Consider the following 16,101-nt stretch of genomic DNA (forward strand, 5'->3'; position numbering starts at 1 on the left):
GTAGTGAAAACGTTGAGAAATGTGAACGACGTGGGAGGATCAATCAATTAATAGTAGTAAGAGATTATGCTAGGGGAATGAAACATGAAATAAATTATAGCAGACTATTATGATTATTTCTTCGCCGGGGCGCTTGCTTTATCGCCGAACTCGATTTGGCACAAACGACATGAATACTCGTCATCGGGAGCTTTTTCCAATGCCGGGCGAAGACAATAAAGATGATAACCTCGATCACAGTCGTCACAGAACAGTAGTTTATCCTGCAAAAATATGAATCAAAATGGAAGTGATAAAAATATGTATAAAAAATCTTACATCGTTTTCACTAGTGCCACAAATGGTACAACTCTTGCACTCAAGACATTGCCACCCGCTTCTTTTGATAATTTTGGTGACATTTTCATTAAAGCTGAGACAGGAAGGATGACCAGATCGACCACAATCATGACAACTAACAAGTTCTTCTGGCAATCTAGTATTCTTGTTCATGAAATTGGTACCGTTGCAGAAATCACAGTTAGAGGATATTTCGACACTCGGAGACAATACTGGAAATATCAGATAATTACACTGCTAAAGATTATAAACGTACGTTTTTCCAATAGTTGATTTGATTTTTTATCGTGCCAATAGGCCTGATGGTAGCTTAAACCCGCGAGGCTCTTGTATTTCGCGTTGCATTCTGAAAGAATTTTTATTGGTTCCGGAAGACATGACTCCACTTTATATAAGCTGCCAGGAACACTCATACATGCTAATTATTTGTGCTCAATTTTATCTAACAAACTTCCTCTCGATCGCCCCTACGGAAGAGACACAGTGATCGAATGGGCAGTTGCGCCGGATTTTTACAGCGGACTCCTCTCGCCCATATTTCAATCTTGAACAGAGGGATGAAACGCTAGGGGAGAGGATAAAAGGGGAATCAGGACGTTAATTACTAGATTAAAGAATAAAGTACTCTAGTAACAGACAATAAAGATTTTGTAAGACAATCAAATTTCTAATAAAAGATTATGAAACGTTTAAAGAAGTTATATCAACCACACCACTGAGAACCAATCTAAGCAACTCGGCTACTACTCATACTGAAAACATTACAGATTAAAATTCGGAATAGAAGTGATCACGCGGTGGCAGAATATGGAACTTAAAACATATGCCTATCTAGTTGTATATATTCACAAATGTTTGAAGCAGTTTCATGCAAAAATAGCCAAATAAATTGTACTCATGCAAAACATTGTGTCTCTTCTTCTGTGAGAAATCTATGTTCTTGTGAGGAAGTTGTTTTAAAATAAAAATCAGAACGTGATGGTGGTGTTCCCGGTAACTGACATGCAGTGGAAAGAAAATGACTGATTCAGGTGCACTAGTAAGGACAAGGATAATAAATCCGACGACGGGGGCTGGGCGAGAGGGCTCCGCGAATCCGTACAACCACTCACTGTCACACTGATGCATCTTTTCTTCCGGTTCTTCGTACTTCACTTCTTTCATAGAAGCGCGTGATGGGGTTGATCGAGAGGCTGATGAACGAGTTGTGGGTACCTATAGAAGAGATTCTCTGAATTATCTGCAAACAGGTGCAAGATACCTTTTTCCGCGTCGACGATCCTTTTTGAGTGGTGTTCATATTGCCCTTGCGACGTTTTCCACGAGTAGACCAATCATCTTCATCAGACCCCATCTCATCTGGGGATAGTTCATCATCGAGAACATAGTCTTCACGATACTCCTCCTTGATTTGGGTTTGACGAATTGGTCTAGTGCTTGTCGAGTCGTTCGAATTGTCAGAAATACTTTCTGAAAATCGAACTAAAGCAATTAATTAATTGCTCGTAACTCAGTTGTTTACCGATTGTGTTAGAGACTTGTGGAGTCATATGGTCAATCGCAACTTGAATCGAAGGATTTTCTCTGAGAAACATGCTCATTTCCACTGCATCAGATGGCTGATGGGATTTGCTTTTCTTCCATCGTTCCGTTGAAAACTGCATGACAGTGTTCGGATCGTTTGAAGCGTACATATGATCAGCAGTTCGAGTAGTGAATCGAGACTCACGTTGCGCAGTTGCAGTCTGATGCTCGTAGTATGGGAAACGCAATCTACAACTTTTTGGAGATCAGGAACATCTTTACTTGACTCGATAAACAGGTGTGACTTTAATTATTGTCCATAGTTACGACTTACCGCTTTTTGCGATCCTCCATTTGTCGACTGTTCCATTTGATGCAGTTCCGCATCAGGTCCATATATCCGTTTTCTGAGATCATTATCTGAAAGATTAGCTGTCGAATTTTATTTTTAAACATTTTGATAGATGAAAAAGCGGTTGTCCGGTGAAAACAAACACGAATAAGGTCGACATTGAAACGAAGGACACCCTGATCAATACGTCGAATTTGCCGACAATTGGCAGAGTCCGCAAACACCACGACGCAAAACTACATACTGTCCAGCGTGGACTCGTTGGCTTGTGGACCTTTCTACCCGCTGTTTCATCGAAATTTCCGGCCTAAAGTTGTCAGTTTCGTGTTAATTTCCAGTGGAATCATTGTGCTTTTGCTATGAAAAGTTTTATATGAAGCTATGGTTTCCACAGTAAAGCCGAATTTAAATAAACGAAAGTTTTATTGGCCACATGAGCCACAAGTTCCTGGAAGCTAGATTTTCCGAGTTTCGCAATTACTCTATTATTCTAGCAATATGAAAAAAACTTCTTTATCACCACGTTTGCAAAAATTACATATCTGAACTCTACGTGGCACATTCCCATTGGTGACCATCGCGCTCTTTTCTGTCTCTCAATATTCCTAGTCTACCAGCGACGCTTTTCTAGCTCTCGATTCTCGTTTTTACTTTTCATGGAATTCTCTGGAATCATCTTCATTTTCTTTTTCATTTGAAATAATTTTTCTGCATTATCTATGACAGCCTATCTTATATTTTGCAAACTGCTTTGACTTTTGCAAACTGCTTGAGTTATCTTTTGCAAACTGCTTTGACCTCGATAACAGAAAAAATAGATTTCATCAAATCGATGAGGGTTTTATTGTTTGTCGTTGCATTGTATATTTTTCGTTTTTGATCAGTTACTTATTTTGAAAAAAAATTTATAGGGTCACCATGAACGTCTTCCGTATAGCGGCAGATATGTCGCATCTGCTTGCGATTATTATTCTTCTGCTCAAAATCTGGAAGAGCAGATCATGTTCTGGGATCTCGGCAAGATCGCAGATTCTGTTCGCCGTTGTGTTCACCGCTCGCTACTTGGATCTTTTCACCACTTACATCTCCCTCTACAATACCTTCATGAAGGTTGTTTGATCATTGGTGACTTATTCTGAATGTTTTTGTTACAGATTACTTTCCTCGTTGCCACCTACGCCACCGTTTACTTGATGTTCTTCAAGTTCCGTTCCACCTACATGCGTGAATCAGACACATTCCGTATTGAGCTCCTCATTATTCCATCTGTGGTCCTCGCCTTCGTTATCAATCATGATTACGCTCCATTCGAGCTGCTCTGGACTTTCTCCATCTATCTGGAAGCCGTTGCCATTCTCCCACAGCTTTTCCTTCTTCAGTCCACTGGTTCCGCTGAGGTAACGAACTGTATTCATGTCTATATTTGTTTCACAATAGATAGAAGGGATTGTTTGAGGAAAAAATAAGTACTCATTCTTGTGAAACACTCTCCCTTCTGCTCCATCCTTATGCCAAATTGAAAGGCATCCGTTTCACCATATTCGTCGTCTCATCTAGAGAGACGCAGATATCGTCAGAACAACACGCGAACCTCTTCTCTTCTCTTTTTCAATTGTTTCTTCTTGCAGGTTATCACTGCTCACTACTTGTTTGCACTGGGTTCGTACCGCGCTCTTTATATCTTCAACTGGATTTACCGCTATTACACAGAGGACTATTTCGATCCAATCGTTGTCGTTGCTGGAATCGTACAGACTGTTCTTTATGCCGATTTCTTCTATCTTTACGTTACCCGCGTCGTCAACACTCGCAAGGGATTGGAACTTCCTATCTAAACGAACCGATATCCTTCTTTTTTTGGCTTTCCCCTACGAGTTTTTAATAATCTGATGGAGTAGGCGATTTCACAAAGTCTGTTAATAATTAGACCGGCCACTTTTTTTTTTCTATTTTGTCGTTGGGAGATTATCAAAGGGTGCGTCCGCCATCTTCATTCTAATTTATTTCCGTGTGTGATATTGTTTTATGGGACTTACCAGATTTCCGATTGTATTGCTTTTTTAATAGAGGTTTTAAATGTATAAATAATGAAATTGTTCTCCATTGAATTGTTTTTTAACTTCAGTCTAGCCGCTTTTTGTTCGTTCTCGGTTCGCTGACCGTTACATACTGTTTGAATGATTCGGTGAACGTTTCAAAAGCGAAATTTTCAGGAATATATTGATTTCTTTGGAAAGGGTTCATCAATTCGAAAATAAATTCGAGAAAGATGTCAGCTAACGCTAATTGGGATGACAGTGGTAAGTTTTATGACAAATATTGCTCATAAATATGCATCCAAACACTAGGTTTTCCGACTGGGATAGATCACAACATCCCAATATAAGAGTGAGCAAGGCAGAGATGGTAATCTTTCATTTTCAGATAGCGAGAACGAAAACGTGGTTGTGGAGGAGAAGCCGGTGATTCTACCACGCGCCCGGCAACCTTCGATTGCGAAAAGCTTGGAAAAAGTTCAAATTCTGGAGAACAGCGTTGCTGGTTCGGAGAAGAACGCTTCTGACGACGATTCTGATGCCAGTTCCATTATGTCCGACGACTTGGAAAGCATCGGAGAAGCCACTGAAGTGCTCGAATTTTCTCTCGAACAACTCTCATCTATGAAGAAAAATCTCGCACAGTTCCCATGCAGCTACAAGAATATTATCAGCGAATTTGCTGATGTTGAAATTTTCCTCATCTCTATCGACTCATTAGTCGTCGAATGTGCTGCTCATAGCTATCACAATTGGGATGTCGCTGGTCAAACCATGGTCCTCAACAAGCAAATCGATCGCTTCTTGCAGCAATTTGTTGATATCGGAGGACGATTCAAGTTGGTCGTCTTCTCCGACTTGACAGCTCAATTCGCTAAGGACACAACTCTCTCGTTTGCTAGATCTGCAGCATTGGCTCATTTGGCCAACGGTCCGCATTCGAGAGATTTGCTCTTTTTCACCAATCCAACAGACCCTGAATGGGATAAACTTTTGAACGATTTGACGCCGTCATTCCTTATGATTTCAACGGATAACGTGACTTCAAACGTTTGCGCTTCTCAGGATATCGACCTGACCAAGCAGTTCGAAACTATCGGTAAAAGAAATCTTTTGTTCTCAGTCTGATGTTTTTTTTTCAGCTTTCGACGTTTTGACACGTTCGATGTCGGTAGTGCTCCTCCATTCAATCAAGGTCAACTTTGTGTCTGTAGATGCTTACTACATTCAACCCCTCTTGGTTGTCGCTCCTGATTGGCCAGCGTTCCTTGCTGCTCACTGGGATAACAATGGAACTCTTCTTCGCAATCATTTAAGCAAGGAAATCAAATTCAACCAATTTGAAACTCCAGCTGACTTTTGGGTGAAAATCATCACCGACGTCAAGGCTACAGGGAAGGCTTCTGATACATTCGATACTCTCGCCGCCGCTGTAATACTGTCGTCATTGATTTGTAGTAGGAGAGGAGCACACAGAATTTACTATCCGGCCCGAGAAGATGCCAAACGAGGCTTGAATGTTATTAGAGATCGCAGACTTATTCTAAATGCTGCCGTTGTTCTTCTTGACAAAGCTGATCACGTGGTATACCAGATTTTACTGAAATTAAATTCATACTTCTCATTATTTTAGGACTCGAAGCTCGATCTCGGCGATTTGTGGGATGGTCGTATGGTTTACTCGATTTTCGATGAGTTATCAGCCAATCAAGCCGTTCTTCCATATCGTCTTCAAGAAGACTTTGCAAAGTATCATCAGAAAGCTGGTCTCACTGTTCCTCTTGCAACAGACACCAACGAAAAGTTGTTCGATCCACTTCCGGAGATTACAGACCCACTGGTCGATTTACCAATTCTCTACAGTGTAACATCGCCTATGATCAAAAGATTCGTTCCGGAAATCGAGAAAATGACTTCTCAAAACGCAGTAGAAGAAGGAGTTGTGCAAGATTATGCAGAATTCCTTAAAGACACATCTTCGTGGAGATTGAAGGCAATTGAAGAATCATACGCACAGAAAGAAGAGAAAATCGAAGACGCTTGGCAGTTGAAAAGAGCTAATCGTGCTAAACAATTCTTAATGAGATGGTACGAATTGTTCGCCAATTCTCTCGAAGGTCGTGGATCCAATCTTTTAGTCGATTTCTCGAGAGTTCCAAAAGGTTTTGCTGCTCCAGACGAAGAAGTTGTAGATGAGAAAAAGACTGGAAAGGGTGGTTGGAGTGGTCAGAAACAACAGAAACCAGGAGCAGGTGGAAAGAAAGGAGCTGTGAAAGAAACAGGGAAATCCAAGAAAGATTTGATCCTAGAAGCTAACAAAAAAGCAAAAGATCAAAAGTTGGCAGAAAGCGAGAAGGTTAAGATTAAGTATGGATGTCAACAAGGAAAAGAATCTGTCATTTTTTTGAACAATCTGTACACTTCTCTGGATCTGCCGGAATCAAAAGCATTGTGTGTGTTCGAAGTTGTCGTACGCGAAGGAAGAACTATTTTTGATCAATATCAAGGAGCTGACAAACAAGAAATTCGAAGAAACGCTGCTATTGATCTCGTCGGCCACCTTAAAGATTGCTTTGTTAAGCATTGGGAATACTTGGAGTCAAAGCAGAAGGAACAAATTGTTGATCTTTGGGTTTCTCTTGGATTTGAAGCACCAGCTGGATCAAAACCATCGTCTGAGGCAAAACAGAAAAAATTAAATCTTGGAATCAACATGGTTTATTATCAGTTGCAGTACGGAGGAGAGCTCATTGATATTCAATCAGACCCGAAAAAAGATGATCGTGTTAGTGGATTTGCTCCAGATGGTTGGCAAAGAAAAATGCTTGATTCAGTGGACAGGGGAAACTCTGCACTTATCATTGCTCCAACATCCGCTGGTAAAACTTTCGTCTCTTATTACTGTATCGAAAAAGTTCTTCGTGCAAGTGACAATGATGTTGTCGTTTATGTTGCCCCATCAAAAGCTCTTATCAATCAGGTACAGTTACTATTTTAATAAATTTAACATAACACAATAATTTTTTCTAGGTCTGTGGATCTGTCTATGCTCGTTTCCGTAACAAGTCTATGAAACGCGGAATGTCACTTTTCGGAACTCTCACCCAAGAATATTCACAGAATACAATGCAGTGCCAGGTTCTCATTACTGTACCGGAATGTCTGCAAGAGTTGATGCTTTCGAGAACTCCGGCTGTTCAAAAGTTTGTCTCTCATATCAAATACGTCGTTTTTGACGAAGTTCACTCTATTGGGTAAGTGCTATTGATATACTTCCCCACAATCAACATGTACATTTCAGAGCTTCCGAAGAATCACATATTTGGGAACAACTTCTTCTTCTCATTCAATGTCCGTTCCTTGCTTTGTCTGCCACCATTGGAAATGCCGACAAGTTGCACGAATGGCTCAATGCAAGCGAACAAGCCAAGAGTGCCGGAAAACGTAGAGTAGAACTTATCAACTACGGAGAGAGATACTCTGAGTTGGAGTTGTCTATTATGAATATCAAAGATCCCCATGGAGAAGATGACGGCGTTGTTCACAAAAAAGCCGAAACCGCCGTTATTCCATTGATGCCTTATGGTGTCTACATGCCAGAGAAGCTCAGAATGTTCTCTATTCCTGAAGACCAGCAGTTGACTGCCAGACAAATTCTTCATTTATATAACATGATGGCCGAGGTTGACGCTGCTACCAAGTTAGTCTACCTATAGCTATAAGAATCACAATCGATTTTCTTTCAGAAAAGAGTTCGAACCATGCAAGTTCTTCGGACAACATGGATCAAAGGCTGTTTGGATTTCGAGATCAGAGCTCCGTAGAATGGAAAATGCATTGAAAGAGAGATTTATGGAGTGGTTGAGTACTGATGAACAGAAGATTAATTCAATTCTCAAAATTCTCAAAGAACCAGTTAATACTCAACTTAACTATAGAAGTCGTCCATTCAACAAAGAAAAAGTTGCCAACGACTACATTGTTCATCTCGTTGATAATTTAAAAGAAAAAGGAGAACTTCCAGCCATCTGTTTCAATGATGATCGTCATGTTTGCGAGAAATTGGCTGTAACATTAGCCAACGAACTCGAGAGACGTGAAGTGGAATACATGGATACAGATGAGTTCAAGAACAAGTACATGATTAAAGATGAGAGTAAGCTGGTGAAGTTGGCAAAGAGAAAAAGAGATGACGCTGAGAAGAAGAAAAAGGGAGAGAAAGATGAAGATGCCGGTCCAGAAAAGGAGGATGATGAAATGGATGTTCTCGCTATGAAAAAGGCTAGACTGGCCAGAGCTTTGGAGCGATTCAAGCTTCGTGGTAGAAATGGAGGAGATCCAGATATATATGCAAAGATGACTGAGAGAATGCAGAGAAACGCGAAGAACCGTGAAAGCACTCAACTTCTTTTGAAGCTTTTCGAACGTGGAATTGGTTTCCATCATGCTGGACTAAACAACACCGAAAGAGGAGCAGTTGAAGTTCTGTTCAGATCTGGAAATCTCGCTGTTCTTTTCTCTACTTCAACCCTTTCTCTCGGAGTTAACATGCCTTGTAAAACTGTTATGTTCGGAGTAGACACTCTTCAACTCACGCCTCTTCTCTACCGTCAAATGTCCGGTCGTGCTGGTCGTCGTGGTTTCGATCATTCTGGAAACGTCATCTTCATGAGCGTTCCAACTAGGTTAGTTTCTTTTTTACTCCAGTTTTATATTGAAATTCGAATTTCAGCAAGATCCGCCGTCTTCTGACCGCATCTCTGTCAAACTTGCAAGGAAATCCACCTTTCACTGTTATATTCCTTCTTCGTTTATTCGCTTACGTACATCAACAAGATATCATTAATGAAGAGGGTCAAAAGGTCTCAACTATGAAGCAACGTGCGTTCGCCGCGAAATCTCTTCTCGAGCATTCGTTCAGTATCCATACTCGCCGTGAAGCTACTGACGGAGTACTTCAAAAACAACTTCGTATGTTCTCAGCTTTCTCCTTCCAAATGCTGCGACATCTTCAACTTCTATCTCCATTCGGAGAAGGAAAGAATTTCGCCGAGTTGGCTATTCATTCACAATCGGGTGCCTCTGGTACTCTTCTTTTCATTCATTTGATGCAAAAGAAATGCTTCCATCAACTTCTCAAAAAGTACGATAACCCAGAAAAAGCCCAACTGGTTATGCTTGAAATTCTCGCCAATTTGTTCACAAATGTTAGAATGTCTCCATTCCACGAGCGGACTGATAATCTGGAACATGTACATGTGAATCTCCGTGGGTTGCCATCTGGATTGGTTCCATTTGTTGAAGAGTATAATCAGACTGTCAGTGGGCTCTACAAACGATTCATGGCTGCTTCATCTAAAGATGGAAACCTCTTGGTAATTGATCTCAGTTGATCTTTAAATTCAGTACAATGTTTCAGGATCCAGCCTTTACTGTGAGCGGAAAATTGGACACCGACAATGTCTCGCTCACTGATGATTTTCTTGTTGCTCCACTTTTCGATCTATATTCGCATGATGAGTCATTCCTTCCGGTTATCGACTTCAACAAGAAAGACCACCGTGGACGCCAAATCCAACGAAATGCTTTTGCATACGATTTCTACGTTCATGGATCCCGTGCATTGTTGATGGATGTTAACAAGTTGCATGTCAGCCAGGCCTGGTTCCTTCTTCACGACTTCGCGGTGAGTAATATGACTTTTCACCTGCTCTTGAGATTCGGTGTCTTTGAATAAAATTACTTTTTTCAGTCGATTCTCGAGCGTCTTGCCGTTGGAGTTCATAACATGGCTCGCCCACAAGATCCACTCGTTTTAGTCCTTGAAGAGCTTTCGAAGAACTACGATGAGAAGTTCAGAAAAGCATTCGGAATGCGCACCCGCGATTAATTTATCTGTTCCTTACCCAAATATTCATTTTTGTTCCTTTTCTATGCTTCTTTTTCAGCACTGTCTTTTTCTCAGCTATTGACTGGTGGCTTTCAGTTATGGAAATTCCCGGTTACTCTTTCGCATCCTACAAATTCCATCATTGTTAAACCTGTTCATCTGTTGACCCATTTAATCTTATCTCTTTGTTGCTTTTTCTTTTTGATTCTTACAGTAACCCATTTGAATCCTCATTATTCTTCATAAACCGTGTTGGTCAATAAAGTGCATGAGTAGTGTCCAAGAGCAACCACCATCACTACCCGAGCGCTTCACTTTCTCCCTTTCTCTTTTCCCTTTCGTTTCCTTTGCTACATACGTATTATAAAACATTCGTATCATGAAGTGAGACGAGAGGCAAAACGAGAGAGCACCTGCAGAAAACGGAATGAAAACGAGACGCATACATAAAGAGAGTGGTACGGTGTGCGCTGTGTGCCACGTCAGTTCGCGATTTTGGCGCATATAAAAATATTATGTATAGAAAGGGGCGGAGTCAATCGAAAGAAAAGGGAGAGCGGGGGGGGGGGATGGGGCATTCAGTTTACATGCAAACATCATTCACTTTTCTACCTCGAGTCGGGAAAAAATTCATTTTAAAACTACTGTGTCATGCCACGTTACCGTCAGAAATACTTACCTGGGAGAGCATTGATCAGATAAGTTTGTATATAGGAAATCCTCCAGATAAATCTGATTCTGAGAAAAGACTTACTTTGAATAAGAACAGTTTTGGAAATGTTAGTTTAGACTGTTTTCTAAAGAAAATAAGCTCTCTGAACTGATATTCAACGAGGTTCTAGATATGGTAGGAGAGTAAATAGGCTTCATTTGTACCTGTGTTCTGACGATACAGAATAGGTAGGGGGAACTGAACGACTTCTGAACTCCCATATTACTGTAGTCTAGGAAAACAAAGTCATTCTAAAAAAGAATCGAATGCAGTTCAAATGATTATAAGTTCTCAAGGATTCAATAAGGAATCTGAAAAAAATGAATCCATCCGGCAGCATATTCTGGGATAGCCTACTGTCCTAATCGGTGGGAATGAATTCGATTACCCATCAGAATCCTGATGGAATCTTTCTGAACTTATAACTTTTTGATACTCTTTTTCCCTTTCTCTTCAACGTTCTCCAATAGTTTTTCTCTCTTCAGTTACAGTACCCCTATCTTCTTCTCTCTTTTCCTTTTTCGCTCTCTCTTTGATCCCTTTTTTACGAGTGAGTTCCCAAAAAGATAAAATTGTTGGTTTTACAATAATAATATTCAATTTCCCACCAGTTTCCCCCCATCCATCCATTTCCTTTCTCTGTTCTCTTTTCGGTTTCCAAATATATTTCATATGAAACCAAACTAAAATGAGCAGAAATAAAAGGGAGTTCATGGCACAACGGGGGAATATATAATCTCATGTTCCGTTTCTGCTTGATAAGCTCTAATTATGTCTCTCTTTCCCTTCGGTTTCCCCCTTCTACCTGTGCTCTGCGTCTCTCGTTCTTTCACACTCTCTCACTCTTCTTCTTGATTCAATTTTAGAAGACAACAGAATAAAGGGGCGTGGCTTGTCTCTCTTTCTTTCTCCTTGAGAGGTCTCTGCACTTTCGGACGGGGCAGCAGAGCATTAGGTCTCGAGTATCGTTATCAACTGATAACGAGCACATTCTTTTTGTGTCTTTTTCTTATTTTTCATGTCTCAAATGCATATGTTTCTAACTTTAACACATTCAAATGTTTTCAGGGTAATTATTCCTAACTGGTTTGAACTCGAATATGACGCATCGACGTGGATTATTCGGATTTCAAATCGAAAGGTGAGTCGAAACATCGATTACCTGAAGAAATTGACTTATATTCTTCCTTTTTTTCAGATCTGAATTCTAGTCAAGAAGCTCACATTCACTCTTCTTACTCTCTTCTCTCTCATGAATCAATTGGCTGTCCATCGGAAGCTGTCTCCTCGGCGATAATGAAGGTTCCAATTAATTCTAGAAGACGTCAGAAGTTTCTGTGAAGCTGTTCTCTTTTTTATATTGATGATGGAGTATACGAGGTTGTGCAAATTCATCCGGAAACAGTGTCGCCGCGCCATATTACATTAATTTTCGGGAAGATTTTCCGATTGGATTCTTCTCGAACCCCCACTTCATTTATCACCAGTTTGATGACTGTTCCCGGACACTCCTTCTCCTCTCAATTAATCTATTTCTTATTCCTTTTTTAGTTTCCCTTTTTTAGTATTTCTTCAGAATTCGAAATCGAAAGAGTCACTCTGGTGGCTTCCCCGATTCCGAATTCTGACCGTTTCTTTTTCGCCAAATAATTAAAAAGCCATCAAAGCAAATCTGTGATAATGAGTTGTACATAATTACTCTCCCCCCTTGAATTCCCCTTTCGTAAGTCCCGTTTTTTCCAAAATGATGACATATTTGCATTCTTATTTCTGCGTGCCAATTTGCTCTCTCTCTTCCATTGCATTTCAAAATTTAACATCTTATCATAATGCAAACGCCCCAAAAATAAGTGATAATAAATAGTTTTGAGTTTCAGAAATGTGTTGCGAAGTCAGGAAATTTCAGAAGAAAAGAGCAAACAATTCATTTTATGAACAATCATGGGGAAATGAGAGAAAATGAACAAAAGAAAAGGGAAAACGGGGGGAAATCTTATTCACTTTCAGATGATTGTGAATGAGAAAGATTCGAATGTTCTGAAAGAGTTTTGACCATTCGAGGAGACAACATTGGGATGTATTCACGTGGAATCAGCCATGTGGATAGATTGAATAAATCTAAGAATACTTTGTATCGATCACTGACTGTCGAACGAAGATACATGTATCCCGAGGATCCACCAGTTCCTTGCTTTGCTCCCAACATTCTTTGAACCAGTAAGACGTGGTTATCTGAAAATGGTGTGAAATGAAACGGAATTTTTGAAACAAGAAGTCAGGATTCATTGCACAGAAAATTGACCAAATCTTGTCTCCTCAGTTCCCATATACATGAACACTTACATCTCCATTTTGTGAACAGACTATCAATGTCCATAAGGAAAGTAAGAATTTGATATGGTTGAGAGAAACGTGGCATGTCACGATAGAAATAGATCATCATTGCTCCTTTAGTGGCATCATGAGAGAGAAGACGATTTCCTGAAATTTCGAATCATTCGATATTTCTTTCTTTCCCTTTCCAACCAACCATTTCTAATATGCTGTTCATGTTGTCTTGGATCGAGAATCGACTGGAAAGCATCTGAAGTTTTATGATATTCGGCTGTGAGTTGCCTAGAGATTTCTTCCGTATTTGATGGGTCCTGAAATACGAAAATAAAGGTTTCCAATGGAGACAAAATGTCACATTTCGAAATGAAAACGATGAAAAAGATGGATGCGAATGGGAAGCTTTTGTTAGACGGAGAATGGAAAAAGAGGGAGTCATGAGAGACAAAATGAAATGATTTTCCATATGCTTTCAGAAAACAGGGACTTTGAAACAAGATGTTTTCTGGTCATTGAATGACAATACAGCATTTATAAAATCAAGAAAAAAGAAGAATGTCTGTCTGTATGTCTGTCAGAACAGGTTTTCAAATTCATGATTGAATACAAGACAAGACTCAAAAATAGCAACTCACCGCTGCTTGTTTGGCCAAATCACTGAGATATCTGTTGACCGAATTCTCATACTTAATCCAGAATCCTTCGTCTTCTGAAGTTGATTTCAATCCAGGAGTTCTCTCCAACCAACTCTCGATAAGAGTCAGAAGACTTTTCTCTTCTTCTGTTGTGTTCAAAGCCTTCAGATCCTCATCATTGAATACATTCTTGTAGTGTTGAGCATTGTACTGAAACACCAAAATTCAGATATTTGAGATCAACTTCCGAATATTCACCTTAATTCTTCTTTCCTGCTTCACACCCAACTTATTCTCCAAAACCCGGAATTGGAGTGACTGAAACCCAGAAGCTGGAGTCAGATACTTTCTGAAATCAACAAAATCCAATGGACTCATTGTGTCCAAAAGAGTGATTTGTTCAGTCAAAAGACTCAAGATTTTCACGATTCGATCCAATCCTGATACGATTTTCAATGTTTTCGTTTCATCCACAATCTGAAATTATTGAGGATTCTAGCAATCAGTATCCTAATTAAAATTACCGTATTATTGAGGAGTTTTCTGACAATATCCAAATCGAAAATAATTTGTTTGAACCAAAGCTCGTGAGCCTGATGGATAACAATAAACAGATGCTCATCGTCAACACGCTGACCATCGGCTTCTGATTTCAATTTTTGTGCGGTCAGGATTTTGTCGAGCTGAAAAAAGTTGCACTAATAGAGAGTTAGATAATTTCCAGATGATATTTTGTTGTCGCTGAGTACTCAGAGTATAATATGAGGCTCCAGATCAATTCAGACTTTATGAGACCTACAGTATCGAAGATCTTCACTTTTATCGGTGGAAGTTGAGCATGTTCGAACCCATATCTCACAAACACTGGAGGCTAGGCAAAAACTCAGAAATTGAAGTTCAGTTATAGAAAGAAATGGTTCCCGCCAATAACATTTTTGCACGAAAGCTCCATAGACCAATAAAAACTTCGCTAACTATGTACGGTGTTTTATCTAAATCATATTTGAACTATTTGAAAGAATCATTATGAGCTCCAGATGACTCGTACAAAAAATACGTGTACTGAAAATTGTCTGTATCTCTGAAAGTCCTATTCCAGACTAACCTGTAGATATTCAGGATAAGTCTGTCCAAATCCCATTTCAACCTTATTCACACCCTGTTGACTCTCCTCTCCTCCTTCCATAAAAGTGACTCTATGTGTGAGTTCACCCCCTCCCATATATGGACACGCCATGATGATACGGTAGTATCCTGAAATTGAAAATAGTAGGCAAATACTGTAATGAAAAAAGAAAAAGAACGAGAGATAATACGGCCTAAAACAATGATAACGGGCCATCAAATAGAGACACTCACAGTGGTCGGTCAGTGTCAAACGGACGGTCTGATTAGTTGTAGAAGGCGTTGAATAAGAAGAGAAAGAATATATGGGAGATACGAAACGCAGACGATGGGGGTATCCATTTCGCCGCCGTGTAGATTCATTTCATTTCAAGGAAACAAACACTTGGACGACGTCAAAATCACTTGACGAATTCACGTGTTCACACTTTCGATGCTTTTCCGCAGTTTATTCAGAAGATGGGCGTTGTCATGAGGGGTTCCCCCAGTTCTTTGGGGTACAGTACTCTCCGGTTCATTGACTAGAATATAGGGAGATGCTACAATGTTCAATGTTCCCTTTTTATTTATTTCTTTTCACATTTTGAACAAAAAACGGATATCCGATTGTATCCGAAAGTGTTCAAAGTTCTGTTTTTGGAAGGAGATATTTGCAAGGTGATAAGAAGAATGTAGAGAGTTGATCCTTGGTATTCTATCAATTTGTGATCGAGTATTTGATCAAGAAATCAGAAGAAACTGTTGGCGGAAAACATGTGGATTCTCAAGAAGCAACGATTGAAGAAACTGTAGTTTGATGTTTACTGGTTTTAGAAACCCGACTCACACTTTGTATTTTTCATACCGGTTCATGAGACATCGAGCTTGCTCATACTTCGACAAAAGTTAGCCCGTAATGGCACATTCGGAAATTAGTTCCAGGGATACTGAAACGAATCAGATCTAGGAATGACGACTTCAAATTATTCGTTCATGATGGGTTCTGATTCATATTAATTATAATTCAGATAGTTTTGATTTGGGATGTTCGAATTTTACCAGTTATGATTGCTATCAGTTTTATCAGGATGGTTCTGATTCGAAACATCCTATTTAATGATTATAGAATTTCAGAAAGTACGCTTTGGTGACTACCCCTCGACAAAATGAGCAGTTGT

General features: G+C 39.8%; 4 protein-coding genes across 4 annotated transcripts; 2 read left to right on the forward strand and 2 right to left on the reverse strand.

The window, feature by feature from the left end:
* Positions 1-113: 113 nt before the first annotated feature.
* GCK72_010658 (uncharacterized protein) lies at positions 114-2,280 on the reverse strand (the record flags this gene model as incomplete). The annotated part of the gene is made up of 7 exons (XM_003110777.2): positions 114-263; positions 319-551; positions 596-685; positions 1,452-1,554; positions 1,601-1,809; positions 1,862-2,112; positions 2,198-2,280. The coding sequence occupies 7 exons, from the start codon at positions 2,278-2,280 to the stop codon at positions 114-116; spliced, it is 1,119 nt and encodes a 372-aa protein (XP_003110825.2).
* An 853-nt stretch (positions 2,281-3,133) lies between these two features.
* GCK72_010659 (uncharacterized protein) lies at positions 3,134-4,050 on the forward strand (the record flags this gene model as incomplete). Its single annotated transcript, XM_053727977.1, has 3 exons — positions 3,134-3,325; positions 3,370-3,612; positions 3,844-4,050. The coding sequence occupies 3 exons, from the start codon at positions 3,134-3,136 to the stop codon at positions 4,048-4,050; spliced, it is 642 nt and encodes a 213-aa protein (XP_053587554.1).
* Positions 4,051-4,484: 434 nt separating this feature from the next.
* Positions 4,485-10,141, forward strand: GCK72_010660 (uncharacterized protein; the record flags this gene model as incomplete). Its single annotated transcript, XM_003110742.2, has 10 exons — positions 4,485-4,515; positions 4,640-5,350; positions 5,394-5,836; positions 5,885-7,231; positions 7,282-7,505; positions 7,553-7,951; positions 7,998-8,936; positions 8,984-9,626; positions 9,671-9,937; positions 10,004-10,141. 10 exons carry the CDS (start codon positions 4,485-4,487, stop codon positions 10,139-10,141), a joined length of 5,142 nt encoding a protein of 1,713 aa, XP_003110790.2.
* A 2,705-nt stretch (positions 10,142-12,846) lies between these two features.
* On the reverse strand, positions 12,847-15,041 carry GCK72_010661 (uncharacterized protein; the record flags this gene model as incomplete). Its single annotated transcript, XM_003110888.2, has 7 exons — positions 12,847-13,085; positions 13,197-13,334; positions 13,384-13,498; positions 13,820-14,029; positions 14,078-14,296; positions 14,344-14,502; positions 14,925-15,041. The coding sequence occupies 7 exons, from the start codon at positions 15,039-15,041 to the stop codon at positions 12,847-12,849; spliced, it is 1,197 nt and encodes a 398-aa protein (XP_003110936.2).
* Positions 15,042-16,101: the final 1,060 nt, after the last annotated feature.

The sequence above is a fragment of the Caenorhabditis remanei genome, chromosome III (assembly GCF_010183535.1).
Source record: "Caenorhabditis remanei strain PX506 chromosome III, whole genome shotgun sequence".
Classification (NCBI taxonomy): domain Eukaryota; kingdom Metazoa; phylum Nematoda; class Chromadorea; order Rhabditida; family Rhabditidae; genus Caenorhabditis; species Caenorhabditis remanei.